The following is a 15,799-nucleotide window of genomic DNA, read 5'->3' as shown; positions in this document are numbered from 1 at the left end:
CAAGCAGTAGCTGAGAGAAATTGATTTCTGGAGGACTAAGCTGTAGGGAGGTAAGATAAGAAGGATAGAGTCACCACCTATCAGTTATTGGGCTCTTTTGTTTTTTAAGCTGGACACAGATAGTCTTCAGGAATGAGTGTTCCTTGTTCAAATGTAAACTACCATTGTGTGCAGTCTGAGTCTTGCTTGCCTCTCCTTAAGCCCATCCTTCTCCAAAGCCATGTTTTCCATATATTTTAGGAATACAAAGGCCAGCATTCCAAGTTAGCATGACCATTCTGGGTGGGAATTCCTACATAGCACAATGTTGAGAAAGTCTGCTGTAGACATTATGCCTATTCTCCTAAAGTCCTTATGAGCTAGAAACAAAAGATTTGGAGAGGAAAAACTCCTCAAAGAAGTCTTCCCATCTTAAATTTGCTTTCAATTTTTTTAAAAAAATAACATTTTCATTTAAATCTTACTTTCATCATTGTCTAAAACATTTTAAAGGTGTAGAGTATGAAACTTATCTCATTCATACCTACCAGCATGTCTTCAGATGTGTTCAAGATGTTCCTCAAAAGGAACATATAATACTAAAAGATATATGCACTTGAAATTCCAATTTCAAAAATTAAACCAAAATTTGACACTGTAAAAAGCTTAGTTCTTCCATACTCCCTTTGCTATATTCTTTACCCATAATAATGGTTCTCAACTCAACTTTAAGATGTCCTTGGTGGCATGCAAGGTATCCACAGACCTCCACTGTCCCACCATCTTTATTTCCAACCCCAACTCACCTCGCTGTTCAGGAAGCAGTAGAAAACTGAGACAAAAAAACCCTGGATGGGGAAGAAAAAAAGACTGTGGAATCAATCACAGTGTAGGGAAGAGAAAGTAATGGCCCTGATCTTTCCCTCATGTTTTCTATAGGGCAAGTTCAGTGGTTAATTTCTTTCAACAGATACATACTGGGATTCAGGTTTCCAATCTATTAATCTGTTCTGCAATCATAATTTGTCTTCTGCCTGTTACCTAATGGGGAAGTGGGCTCTCTATTGCTAGATTGCCCTTGCCTGGACATTCTCAATCTCTGAATTCTCTGCATTGATCAGGAGATCGGACTAAAGGCATAACATGTTCCTCCCAGTGTTATGTGAGAAAATAGACTGTGGCTAACACAGTAAAGAATGGGATTCATTGTGCCCATGCTCAATAACACTATTTGTAATGAAGATGCACAATATGAGGTCTCCAGTGCCTTGAACACAGCCTGCAGAGTGGGTTCTCACCAAAACCTCTAATTGAATTATAATTTTAATGAGGACAAAGAAAATCATTCAATTCTTGGAAGAGTTCCCTACGATTTGCATCTAAATAATGTAGTTACATTTAAATCAAATATAAATCCAAAAACGTTTAGCTTTTGGCTCTGCCAACTTTTTAGCAAGTGGTTCTCCATCAATCATGTTGATGTGCTTTCCCCCATTCCTTGAGACAGGAGGAAAGTACATTTGTGGATAAAACATAAAACACTGTCCATACAGTATATCTTTTACCACCCCTCAACAATGAGGCTGGTAGCATTGCTGCCCTCACTCACTAGCATAAACCAGCTCCTGGAAACTAAAAAAGAAAGAGCAAGCATTGTTCTAAGGTTTCCTTTGAATGACATTCAGTTCTAAGTTTCCTCTGAATGACCTTCTAAGTCATTTTATCTTTTTACAGGGTTCATCAATTACAGTCAGTCTCTGTCCCTCTTTCCCATCTTCGGCTACCGCTTCCCCCCTTCCCCACCCTCCATATAAGGTCTCTGGCTCTGGAGTTGCATCCATGGTGAGCTGCAGAAAGGGTTAGGAAGGGCCTGTGCTTGGCCCAGATGCTTAATGGTGCAGGAGAAAAGCAGGCAGAAGAAGGAGGTAGGAAAGCAAGGGAGGCAGAGACCGGCATGGTGGGAGATGGCAGTAGTTGCAAGGTGACCATCAAGATTGTACAGAGGTTACCAGTAGGAATGTCAACCTTGTGAAAGAGCCTATTTGGTATTCCATGAGGTTGATATTCTTCTGAATGATCCACAAAGAAAAAAGAACAGAATAGAACACCAGGCTGCACAAGAAAGCTGTTCTGTATCTCTGGTAGCCACAGCATGGAATCCAGTGGCCAGATGGGAAGGGTGGTCCTGCAGTGGACCTTTATTGTCTACATAGCAGTCAGTCTTCTGTTTTCCAGGGGAAAACACTATTTCCATACCTTCGACTGAATTCAGCCTGCCTCAGCAGAGGGCTGGCAACAAAATGAAGGCTCTGTTGTGGGGACACGCTCTCAGTCAACTTTAATCTGGGACAAGGAGGCTGTGTGGATGAGGCCTCAGTATACCATCCAAAGATCAAGTATGGGCCTACACCAAAGAAACTTGTGCATCTCAGCTTTATCATTATATTGCATATTGCAGAGCTTTGTGGTATCTTTGATTAAAAGTTCTCAGCAGAGACATAACAAAAACAAATGATTGGAAAATCCACTAGCTGGTACAACTAGGATGATTATTTCTTTTTGTGGAGAAGGATGACACAGAGATTAATAATGGCCATTGGAATGGGTATGTAGTAACTTCTGAAGGAACAGACTGAGCAAATTCAAAATTATTTAATTGCAAATATTGCATATGAAGTTCAGCCTTGAGCAAGATCATTTAAAATTTTGTTAATGAAAACATTTACCAAGGCAAGGATGTTGATAATTAGTCTGCCAATTTGTACACTTCCATCAAACCCATAAATCTAACAGAGTTCATAATTTGGAATGATGGAGGAGAAATATATTAAATAAATACAAAACACACATTTAATATAAACCACTTAAAAATCAGAAGGTTCTGATTCCATCTTCCCAACCTCCCTTCTAATTCATTTTAGCTCTAAGTTTTGTGAGGTTCTACATACCTGGAAGGACTCCAAAAGGGAGTTGAAGTAAATGAAGACTATCCTGGATATTTCATCTTCCCCAGGGTTAACAAAGAAAAGCATGTAGGTTATTCCTAGTAACGGAAGGAGCACCAGGGTGGCCTTCACCGCTTTTCTGAAGGAAGAGTATATGTGTTACCATCCAGGCTATAACCTCTGTATCCCATTGCTGGATCAGTGGGATCTTATGCTGAATCTTAAGCAGCAAAACAAGTGGAGAGAAGTTAATACATCCCAGATGTGGAATGTGTGTGCATGAGGGGCTGCTGGTGCAATCCCATGTCATTGCAAATAGAAAATTAGGACAACAGGCCAAGGAATAGCTGCAACTTCTTCTGACCTGTTAGTCTTCTATTAACAAGGAATATTCTACATGAGAACATTAACAAATTGCATCCTTCGCCAATAGTCTGAAGTAGTAGATTTCATCAGGCATTTTTCCATCTTATTATACTGTCAGATTGGAACTGATATCAAAATTTGACCCTAGAATCTGTTTTCTATGCCAGAAACCTTTTTTCTTCATGGGAAAAGGGCAAGAACTGGCACCCATCCAATAAAGGTTGAGTGGCCTCGCACTGAATCCTACTTCAATGCTGGTAAGGAGACATTATTCTCTGCCCTCTCTGAGAGCAGTAGATTAGTACAGGGTGGCTTGGTATGCTTTCTCACGGCCACACTGCTGCCCCCTTGTTACTCTGCTGGCCCAGCCTCTCCTGCATCTCCCTCCTGAAGCATCTGCTTCAGTCAGCTTCTTGGCAGAGCTGATCTTGTTTTTAGGACAGCCCTCATATAACCCTCTCTCTGCTTTCCCCTTTTGTGCCGCTCCTTCCCCATCTAGGTCAATACCTGTACTGTATGGTCTCTGAGGTGGTCGAGGCCCGAAGCTTGGTCATCAGGATTCTGACAATATTGAATAAAAAAATGAAATTGATCTGGAACAGAAACAGAAATCAGCGTGAAACTAATAAAAGAGCTGAGCAGAGAGAGTTTTATACCAAGTTGTTCGTAGTGTAAACTAAAGGTATTCCTTAACTGAATCCACCATAGAATGTAGAAATGCTGGAATAGTATAGGGACACCATTATCCTGCCCTTACTTGTACTTTATGCCATCTTTATTGTTTATTAATCCTTGCATCCTGTTTTTTTTCCCCCACCAAGCCACCTAGGGGTAATCAAATCAGATACAAAATGCTAAAAAATAGACAATCTCAACATCCCCATATATCAAAATAGCAGCATGTTATTTGTAGAAGATGTCATGAAAAGGGGAAGAATCAAGAAACACATAGTTTTGACATTATCTCAGTGCAACCACTCCATCAGATTACATTAATTATTAGCTTCAGATAATGGACTTGGATGAGGTATTAAGTTAGGGAACAGTCAAATAATAAGTTAATGATTGAGTTCATATTTAAACCATGGACTTGTGGGGTTGTGTGTGAGTGTGTGTAATATTTTACCGTGTCATGTTTTTCCTCCAGCAGCTGAAAGTGAGTACATAATTTTTCCCTTTTCTCACTATCCTCACAACTGCCATATGAAGTTGATTAAATAGGTAAAGATAGTGACTGGCCCAAAATCATCCAGTGATATTTGAACCAAAGGGTTTCCAGCTTATATTCTTGGCATTATTATTGCCCACTCCATTCCTCGTTCTTTCTTCAGCTAACCTATTTAAACTATTTTCTCACTTCTATACAGGTAGACCTCACTTAGTGACTGCCTCATTTAGCAACCATTCGCAGTTACAATGGTGATGAAAAAGTAACTTTACGGCCAATCCTCTCTTTTATGACCTTTGCAGGTCTGTAAAGCAAAGGAAAGCTTAAGTAAGATAATAAGCACAGTTGTGGTTTCACATAGCGACTACTTCCCTTAACAACCGAGTTGCCAGTCCCAATTGTGGTCACTAAATGAGGACTACCTATAGTGTATTCACAGCCACAAATGAAGATAGGTTTAGCTACAGATGAGGGTGTCAAATCTCAGTTCAAACTGATTGGCTGCTTTCACAAAATACAATTAACATGGTTACTAAATTAATTAATTTAGTGAGTGCACCACCAGCACTACATATAAGCTCTCCTGGCCTCTTTGGAGGAAAGAAGTTATTTTTTTAATGTAATAAATACATAATTTTCAGCTATAAGATTCAGTGAAAGAAGGATAGTGATGAAAATAAGTTAAGAGAAAACTGCTCTGCATTAAGTGCAATAGATACTTTCTTCAACAGACAGCACTCAGAGCAATGCGCACAGACAAGATAGTTAAACGGTACCTGAGGGACCATCTCATCCCCATCGCATCAACCCGTCCCACCCAATCATGCAGAGAGGGCATGTTACGGACCCCGTCTGTAAGTGAATTCCATCTGGCGGGGTCCAGGAGGCGGGCCTTCTCTGCAGTGACTCCCGCCCTCTAGAACATCCTTCCCCCAGAGATAAGACAGGTTCCATCTCTTGTGGCCTTTTGAAAACAACTAAAGACCTGGTTTTGCCACCTTGCCTGAGGCGAGGAGGGAAGTAATCACTCCTGGAGATGGCTGGTGCCCTAAAATGGCCCTTTAGATGTATATGAGCAGTATTATAACTACCATCGTCATCTGGATTTTATACTGTATTTATGTTTTATGTTATTATATTGTATTTGCTATTTACGTTTATGATATTTAATGCTGTTATCATTATTGTAAACCACCCAGAATCCCTCCTTTGGGGGGAGATGGACGGTAGCAAAATTTAATACATAAATAAAGAATCCAACAGCCAGGGGAGCATACTGTTCAATGGTACTTCTTCTACAGGTTTGCACTCATATACTTTTGCACAGCATAGTCTTGTGTGCTGGTGTACATTGAATTCTTATCTATTCTTATTCTCTCCTGTGGGTTATCCACTTGGCCATCTAAGGCAGCTTTCCACAGGATATGTTGGGCTCAAACTACTTAAATTCTCAGCCCCAGGCCATTTTGGCTGAGAATTATGAGCCATGAGGTCCAAGTGCACCTGAAGAGCACTAGATTAGGGGAAGGCTGATAAAGTATATAAAAAATTGCATATCTTTTCTGAACATCTGATGCCCAACAATACAGATGCACAACATCTTCAAGCTGTGATGGATTCATATCAGTCTGCATGACTGATGGTAACTAATGAGTATTTGGCTTTGCATGGTGATCTTGGCATTGTCCTATGGGGATCTTCTCTTGGGCATTCCCATTTGCCTAGCTAATCCTGGTTCAATTCTGCTGCAGCCATATGTTTATATATACATTCAAGAAATGCAGCCTAGTTTCCAGCCTCTCAGATAACGTGCACACCATGTCCTGAAAATATGCTTTTATACATTTTTAAAGGTTTCCAATGTGGCAGCAAAATGCCCTTTTTAATTTTAATTTTAATTTTTCAGGCTACTTCATTCTCTCTGCCACTGGGAGGAGCTATTTTCTCAATTTTATTTGTCAGAGATTTATATCTAATGTACTTTTCTTCCTTTGGAAGTTTTTTTGGCTTAAAACTAGGAGATTCAATTTGTGCTTTTTATATTCTGTTACTAACTGGTGAAAAACAAAAGGTCTCTGTTTAATTCAACATTGCCTCCATTCCCTGGTTATGTTGTTCGTTGGTGTTTGTATTAAATATTATTTATTGATCAAAACCCTGACATATTATGGAACACTGAAAATGAATTGGATCCAGATTTAATCATACTTACAAATCTGTGATGTATGAATCTTAAGCTACTTGTGATTAATTTATCCCACGAATTTCAATCGATTTCTAATCTAGATTCAACTCAGTATGTTTAATAGAATTTTCTCACTATGTTTAATAGAATTTTTATGGAGAAACCTTGGCTATGTTTTCTTTAAATTTATCAGAGTTAGTAAGCAAGGAAGACTTATGCTATCAATGGGCTCCAGACAATGAGCCCTTCCTACTTCTGTACTGGGCCAACTTTTCCATTATAGTAGGTATACTGAGGTAGTTGTCTCAGGCAGCAGATTGTGGAAATCAGGAACCACAGCCTAACTGCTCCTCTTGAATCCTATGAATTGAATTCTGTGTGCTGTGCTAATGCTCTCTTTGAATGCACTTGCTTAATTACTTGGCAAATTCTCAGACTTCCATGCTTCAGGTGAACTATAAACATGGAATGAACCTGTTCAGTTGGTTCTTCAGTATGGCAATTAGTTTCTCTTGTTTGCATTCTGTCCAGTTCTGCTCTTAACTTTGTTTCAGTGCTACTGGTACCATTCTCATAAGATGTGCATCTTTACTAAGGGTAAGTGCCGGGTTATTAGGAGATGACCAATATCATTAAAGACATTTTCACACCTGCATAAGCATAGAGGCATTATGTGTCGGTGATAGTTCAATATTGACTGAGTCAATGTGATTGACTATTTATACCTTCTTAGGCACTTCTAGGTGCAGGATGGTTCTTCACAGAATTGGTGCACCTATTGCTTTTATATCATATAGAGTGCCTTTCAAAGTATGTTCACAGAGACTCAGTATGGCTACTGGATCCTCAGTATAAGACTTTAGATGCATGGTTACTAGGCACAGGTTCAGCTTAGGCATTCATCAGTTGTAATCACTTTCAGCTTTTAGACTGACTTGTGCACCAGCATAAATCTTATAAGCAGTGGGGATTCCATTGTTTTAGCATAGCTGTCCTTCTGGTGTCTTACCCTGTCCACATCAACAGAACCTATAAGGAGAGCACCTTCTGATTCATACTCTTGGCACTTCTCTGTATATGGCTTGAATTGTTTTTGTGGTTCTGCACATTTTACCACACTTCTGACATTTCTGCACATATGCTTTATACGCACACTTCATGCCACATCAGCTACGTTGTTTGCATACTTGCCCTGTTTCCAAGAATAAGTAAGCATTCTTGTGCTCCCCCTTTTCTTATGCCCCAAACTATTTCATATTTGATCAAAGTTTCAATCAACATACCAAAGTCACAAGATGGTATGTTTACTTTTTAGTTTCAGTTCCGTTACAAATTCTTTAATTGTCTCAGTCTCCTTCTATAGGCATGATCTGAAGACAAATCTGACATATATTACATTATTTGTGGCAGACCATATGCCTCATATTCTGCAGTAGAGCTTTAAGGTTATTTCTTTCTCCATCTACGAATGTAAGTGTATTATATACCAAAGCATCTGCTCCAGTCACTGGCAGGAAGAGAACCATTTTCTGTTCATTCTCTTCTTCATGGGAGCCAATTGCTCTCATGTGAAAACAAAAATCTTGGTTGAAAGCACCACCACTAACTAGCCTTCCACATTGCCAGTAGGCTTCAATTCTGGTGGTGGCCTCGGAGTATCCATTTTAAAAAATGTGGCTGCTGCTGCTCAGCTAACATCAGATAGAGTACTAGTGTCTATTGCAGAGTCATGCTGTGATTGACCGTCTAGCCTTGTACTGACTTTGCGCAGTAATATTGACATTTTTTTTTTCTTTTAACAAGCTTTTAACAACCCCCACCCCAACCCCCACCCTGAGTATGTAGCACATCATCACTGCTGCACGGGAATTAAATTTCACTTCTGATACCCTGTGTTGTGCATTTATGAGGATGCGACAGAACAAGAGGTGAACTGATTGTGCTTATTAGTATCAGCTTGAACATGGAACAAAAAGTCAACATATTGCAAGGAAAACACTCTTGGTCTATAATCTGGGTCGCTTAATTTTTTGTTCAATACCAACTTCCTCAGAGCAAAAAGCTTAAAACCATCAGGGCCAGCTGGGGTGACAAAGGATGTTCACATGCTACTCTATGAGTGATATGAACAGATGTGCGATCAAGAAGCCAAGCAGGCTAATTGAACTGTGTTGAATATTGCATGAATGGCACAAGAAGTGAACCGCGATTAAGTTATTTTATTTAGAAAGAGGGAGATGTGAGGAAATTGGTATTTACCAAAAGTTGAACTTACCCATGTTATGAGCGATAATGGTATGTTGTTTGTAATATGTTAAATTCCTAACTGGATCAGAGTTAAATCCAGGCTGAACTTAATAATCACAGCCAGTTCAACTCTTGCGACATTGCCTTCTTGAAAACAACAACACGCGTGTCAATTTTCTGGGACTTTAACCTATCCTGTTGCCTCAGAGGAAGTGGGCGACTGTATCCTATTACTGATCTATTCCTTTTCTATGCAAGGGCTGTCTTTCTTCTAGGCAGCAAAATGACTGACCTAGTCCTGAGCCTGAAAACTGTCAATTACAAAAACATGCAGTAGCTACTGTTGCAAGTGTATCACTGCAGAAACCCCACTTCTTGTTCTGTCTTGGAATGTCCAGTATAGATGAAGATTAGAAAGAAGTTACAATCTATCTCCTATTTCAAACTGGGCTGTTTCAGAGGACTGCTGATGAAGAATGGATTATCTTTTGTTAAAACCCAGTCTGTTAGAATGAATGTGGTTATTGTCTGTGTTGCAAATTATCAGTGGCATTTCTTTTGATATGCAGTTTTATATTTGTCTAAATCTTTCACTACTGACTGTGGGGAGAGAGACAATAAGATTAACAATTTTTTAGAGTTGTGCTGGTAGTCTGACAGCATTATCACTGTCCACAAAACAAATAGCATTTTTCTATCTCAACAAAAAAGCTAGGCATTTAAAAAATGGTTCTGTAGGTTTTCAGACTAAGCCGAGGAAAAGCTAGCGATGGGGATGCCTAGTGTCTATTGTGCTGTGCATCATCTATTTATACAGAAAGATACCAAAATCCTTGGTACAATTTTAGAACTGGTTCTTTATAGTTCTTTCTTTTATATTTTCTGTGTTTCTTTCTTTTATATTTTACATTGAATGACCTGACAGAAGCAGGACAGAAAACCTGGGTCATACTTAGTGCTAAATTATGGTTTAGCACCATATGTAAAAGCTCAATGGATCTTAAGTGAAACTTTAGGCAGCATTCTCCCTCATTCCCTTTCTTCTTCCTGTGAGAAAGTATTAAATCAGATTCAGTCTCTTGTCTGGCCTTATGCTACATATGAAGCAGAAGGCCAGTTTCTAAGGAACCCAGCTATGAGCTCTGAAGTGTTTAGTTTATTTCAAACCATACCTTCTGGTTTGCACAGAACAACAAGCCATTGGGGATTATGGAAGCTGTAGTCCCATATATTTGGGAAGCTCTCATTTGAGGAAAGCTGCTTTGGAAGAGTGGAGTCAAGGCAACCTTGGACTGAAAGCTCTTCCAGAGAAAGATTGCTGTGATTTCAGTGTTGAGGATCCTCTGTCCTCTTGCCTCTATCAATTTAAGTATAATTAAATACTCGGATTCAGAAACATAATGACCACAGCTCACAGAGGGCAGAAACAACTGCATTGTCTCTGTCTGCCTGGCACCAGCCTTTAACAATACAATCACTTCTCACTTTCTCCCCAGGACTCTGCATTGACCAAGGTTGCAACAGAGACATGGTCCAGGTAATAAGGCAGTGACTATTATCCTCATCAAAGAACATTATTAGCAGGCTTGCTGGGAATGGGGAATGTGTGCGAAGTATGCTGTGTTCAATTGATACAGTGGTGATAGTGTGAGTGGGAGAGAAATTGGAGGGGAAGTACAGCAGCAGGACAAAAACGGAGTGGGAAGAGGAGGAGTGGGAAGAAAAAAGGAATATAAGAAAACTATAATTCAAGAGACTTGTCACCCTTTTGTTGTTGCTTTAATACAGCTAAATGTGACATTGCTATGGAGGAGGCATCTCTATCCCAGTAGGCCACTGTCCTGTAGAAATGATCACTCACTCAAGGAAAGGAATCCTTGGATTTCTTAACTTCTCCTCTGTCCCTTCCCCCATGACTGAAAAAATAGTTGGGTGTTCTTAATGGATAAGTGGCCTGCAAGGAAAAGTTTAGTGCTCTCTTTCTCTCCCCATGTTCTGACACCAATAAAATTGAGTCTTTATATCAGTGTTTCTCAACCTTGGCAACTTTAAGACACATGGACTTCAACTGCCAGAATTCTGGGAGTTGAAGTCCGTGCATCTTAAAGAGAAACACTGCTCTATATAGTGGTATGAGAGGAAGGAAGGAAGGAAGGAAGGAAGGAAGGAAGGAAGGAAGGAAGGAAGGAAGGAAGGAAGGAAGGAAGGAGATTCTAAGAGAGTGACTCCCTGATGCAAAGGAAGTCAATATATTATTTTCCAATAGTGAAAGTGTAAAAAATTACATTCAGGAAGACCAGAGGCAGAGAAGAACAGGGTTAAAACTTTTCAGAGCTGAAAAGAGAGAAATTAGCCTGCACATTTTTTTCCCTTCTAATAATCAACTGACCCTGCCAGAGCACCTCCTTCCATTCATAGTTATTGTATTGGGAATGCTCTCTTCTTTTGCCTCTGGTCACCCTGGAAAAGCTTGGGGGTGTACAGGAGGGGACTTCCACTCTTACCAACAGCACCAGTATCATTGGACCTTGATAGATGTAATCAGTGTAAATTCCTGCACGCTTTCCAAACCAGCACCTGCAGATCAAAACACAAACAAGTCAAAATTCTCCACTGTTGGCTGGGGAATTCTGGGAATTGTAGTCCACACATCTTAAAGTTGCTAAGTTTGAAAAACACTGAGATAAATAATGTTGAGGACTTGACTTTAACTATACCTGAAGCAGAGTTAAAGTTCAAGACCCTAATCCATATTTTGTTTTAGCTGTATGAAATAATAATACTTACAATCTGTGCTATGGTATAAAAAGAAAACCTCTCTGAGTGGGTGACTAGTGCCTTTTGCTATTCAACAATCAATCCCTCCCAAGAGAAGCAAGGCAAGGAAAATTATTTCCAAGTAAGATTCATACTGACAGCCCTACTCCAAAGCCATGATTTGCTCTAGGAGAAAGCTTTCATTATAGTTCAGAATACTTAAAAAATTAATATCTTTATTTTTGTAACAAAACAATATTTAAACTTAAAAAAAACTTAAAAAAATTAAAAGTACAAACTAAAAATACAAACTAAGAAGGGGAAAAAATCTATCTTATATTTTATGCTTATCAATAGTCACTGGCTTACCGATGAATTCACTACTATTACAATAGGCCAGAATACCTATATATTATAAACTATTTAGTTAACTAGCTATTTTATTAAAAGCATAGCACCTCCAATTGCTGAACCTTTCAAGCATAGCAACTTCTCCCCAACTAAATCCCCTTCAAGTCACAGGAAAACATCCTGTTTTGTTGTAAAGTACATGTTGTAAAGTACATGGACGAGAAAAATAATATCTGCTGGGAATAGGAACACCAAGGTTAAATAGCCTGTTTAGCCAGTAAGCACATTTGGAATCCTGAGATGATGTTGTGTCTGTGGCCAGTCAGAAAGTACTCATCTACCAGAAGGTAAACTAGAGAAGTTGATCCCGAACAGGTCTTTGAAAGGTCCCAAAAATGCTATGTATCATTTCAATTTCCTAAGAATGCTTTATGGGGCTTATGTGGGGCCAAGAGATTTTCTGCTAAATAAAGATGATCTTAAAGTGTGATGGTTTATTTTGCAAACAGATACAGAGCCTAACAGCACCAAGAGAGGCATCCACTGGTACCTACAGAAACACATTGCCTTTCTCAATATATATCATTCTACACCAGTGTTTCTCAACCTTGACAACTTTAAGATGTGTGGACTTCAACTCCCAGAATTCCCATGCTGGCTGGGGAATTTTGGGAGTTGAAGTCCATACATCTTAAAGTTGCCAAGGTTGAGAAACACTGTTCTAGACTGTCCCATTTTTACTAGCACTGGGGGTGGGGGGGTACTCCTACTGAAAAGTGTTAATGGGGCCACCCAACACATTTTGATAAGTAAATCTTCCAGTAAATCCTGTTGAGTTCGAATTACACCATTAAATAGGGCTTAAAGTGCTTTCAGTTGCCCATGCCCAATGTGTGTTCATGTGTGTGTGGTTTTTTTCAGACTGTAGTATGGAGGAGGTGGGATGGAATTAAGTCACCCTTTCCTGTGACCCCCAATCTTTTATCAGGCACTTCACTCCTGCAGTTTCTCAAGCACTCAATACAGATGACAGGCTACCCAATACCTCCAATATGCCCATGTTTGCATTTGCTGAGAAAGCTGTATACCTTTTATCCCAAATGAGGAGTGCTTTGTAAGCAGCTTGTAGCCCATAATAAGAGTGTGGTCTGGTTTCAGTCATGACCCTAGTTAGGACTTAGCATGGAAGTGAAACTGTGGCTAGCAATTAAGGCAAAAGGCGGCAGGCTGAAATCAATCCTGTTTGTCTACATGATTAATTATTATGGAATAGGCTTGCCAAGAGGCTGCTAAGTCCACCATTATCAAATCCCTGGGAAAGGAGGGTCAAGGGCACAGGGAAAACACCTTATTTGCTCTTGTTAAATAAGAAGGTTGTTTAAACGAATGGATCCTCCTCCTTTTGAGTTTTATTAGAGGCACCTGGTGCTATCTGTCTGGCCTCTCTATTTCCAGCGAAATTCTACTCTGTGAATGAATGGTATACTTTTTTCCAAGCTCTGTTCAGTTTTCAAAGACTATTCTACTTTTGCTAGCCACCAGCACAAAGAACCTCACAGCACATTGAAACTTTACCAACTGTGCAAACACTAATAATAAAGGCTGAATTAGATTGGAATATTGAAGTTCCAGGCTTAGATCCTTTTTCCATATAGTTTTTCTAAAGGCAGCAACAGGGTGTATAATTAATGATGGAGAAAAGAAATTAGATTTACGCCATATTAGAACTGAAGGAAGGATTGACCCTTCCCTGCCAGTGCCTTTTTGGCCATTCAGGGAAAATACAATACAGTGTTTCAAGCTTATTCATTTCAACAGGACTAGAATCTTGCTTTAGTACAGTAGAAGCAGACTTAGGAGGGGGTTTTTTTCTCCAAATTTGGAATGTAAGGATCTACATATCTGAGCCCAAGCACATGATCAAGCCCAGAGGCATGCTACCAGATAACTTTAGAAAAACTGGATTACAGTTTGTATAATCCCTGAACATCAGCAGTGCAGGTTGAAGGTGATGGGAGCTGCAGTCCTAAACATCTGGAGGGTAGATTTCCTATTCTACCACATGACTTATGCCATAGAGGTTGCTATTCCTCCTGCAGTGCCATCTTGAAGGAGGCAAAGTACTAAAGACCACTAGAAGAATCAAGTTCCTTATTCGTGATATTTATATCACAGAGGAGCAAAACAGGCATAGCTACAGCTGTGCTATACATAGAGAAAGCTGAAGTAGGTGGAGAAAGTATCAATGAGTTAAAGTATGTTGTAATATGTAATTGCATCCAAGGCACTTGTGATCTGCAGGCAAGCTGAAGATGCAAAAATCTACATTTTGCACAGGTAAATTGCTTGGGTCACATTCATGCATAGAGGAAGAGGTGGGAGGAAAGAGGTAACCACACTGAATAAGATTAGGCCTCTAGGCTGGGCTACTTTCCTCTTCCACTTAAACTTCTGAAATAATTTCAGACCATTCTTGACTGTATATTTGCAAAGTGATTCATGCTTCTTGGGTGCCAGCAGAGCACCCACCCACTATATGGCAATACAAGCTTGATTTGGAAGTCATTACCATAGTAGCAGAAGAGGGGAAGGAGTGGGGCTGGGACTTACTTACTTCTCATTGTGATAGTAGAGTTTTCCAATGGCCCAGGCAACAATGATGGGGAAAGGGATGCCTGTGAATGGAACAAGTAGGTTTTAATACCAAAAGCCAGCCAAATTATCGTAGCACTTAAGGTGGCATATCTCCCCCTCTTGAGCAGTAGACCTGCATGGTAACAAATTGTTTCCCTATTGTGACACAAAAAGGGGCTTCCTGAAGCACTTTGCCCAATGGTAGCGCTGGTCTAGCTGGTTCTGGGGCAGTTTTCTTGGTGTTCTGAATGCTCTGAATCTATGCAAATTGATTAGGTGCCGTCAAATCGGTGTTGACTCTTGGTGAACCCATAGATTAATTTATGATTCTGAGTTTGTTCCTACTTTGTTTCTAACACCAGAGCAAAAAAGCAGTCCCTTGAACATTTAAGAAGTTGTTGAACTTGCTTTCAGCAGGGACTTATCATTTATTTATTGGTTTATTTCTTCAAATTTAAGGCTGTCAGCTTGCCACTCTGGGTGGCTTACAAAGAGATTAAAAGCATCCAAGTCAGTGTTTCCCAACCTTGGCAACTTTAAGACCATGGACTTCAACTCCCAGAATTCCTCAGCCAGCCATGTTGGTGGGGGAATTCTGGGAGTTGAAGTCTACACATCTTAAAGTTGCCAAGGTTAAGAAACACTGATCCAAATAGAAACAAAAGAACCACAACAATAAAACAACTGTGCCAAGGAAACACAGGCTCCCACTACACAATTTAGGAAGTTCACAAATCATCTCAGGGACTGTGGGATAGCAGGATCAAGGCCATATGGATCTGGGAGGGAGGGGAGATGCTATACTAATATATTAATATATTTTCACAATTCAGCCACAGAATCTGCTTTTATTTCTTGGTATCAGCATTAGAAGTAACATGATAGATTATTTCTGAATTTTTGCAGATGGCTTGCTTACCGTGGCAGAACTGGGTCCAGAATTTGTGCAGTAAAAAATATGATGTGTTCCTGAGGGTGTGCAAAGTTCTACTAGGCAAAGAGAATCAACTGATTTGGATGGTGGATGGTGGAGGGTAAGAGGCAGCAGCAAATTGTTTTCAAAGAGTTGTTCTTCACTTCAGGCCATGAAATATCTTGGGGCCTCCCTTTGTATAAGCTTAGAGTGATAAAGATGATAACTCCTTCCCCAACTGGTACCCTGCAGAA

The 15,799-nt window shown here is 39.8% G+C and overlaps 1 protein-coding gene across 1 annotated transcript in view; it reads right to left on the bottom strand.

The window, feature by feature from the left end:
• Positions 1–15,799, bottom strand: part of LOC134496336 (corticotropin-releasing factor receptor 1) — a 55,388-nt gene that overhangs the window by 1,762 nt on the left and 37,827 nt on the right. Inside the window, exons 8-12 of the mRNA XM_063302067.1 lie at positions 14,613–14,673; positions 11,395–11,467; positions 3,798–3,883; positions 2,928–3,063; positions 786–827 (exon numbers count right to left, since the gene is read on the bottom strand). Coding sequence (XP_063158137.1) covers positions 786–827; positions 2,928–3,063; positions 3,798–3,883; positions 11,395–11,467; positions 14,613–14,673 — 398 coding nt within the window. The remainder of the gene's footprint in view (positions 1–785; positions 828–2,927; positions 3,064–3,797; positions 3,884–11,394; positions 11,468–14,612; positions 14,674–15,799) is intronic.

Source organism: Candoia aspera, chromosome 4 (genome assembly GCF_035149785.1).
Source record: "Candoia aspera isolate rCanAsp1 chromosome 4, rCanAsp1.hap2, whole genome shotgun sequence".
NCBI lineage: Eukaryota > Metazoa > Chordata > Lepidosauria > Squamata > Boidae > Candoia > Candoia aspera.
The sequence above is the reverse complement of the archived record's forward strand: the minus strand, read 5'-3'. Positions and strand labels throughout refer to the sequence as shown.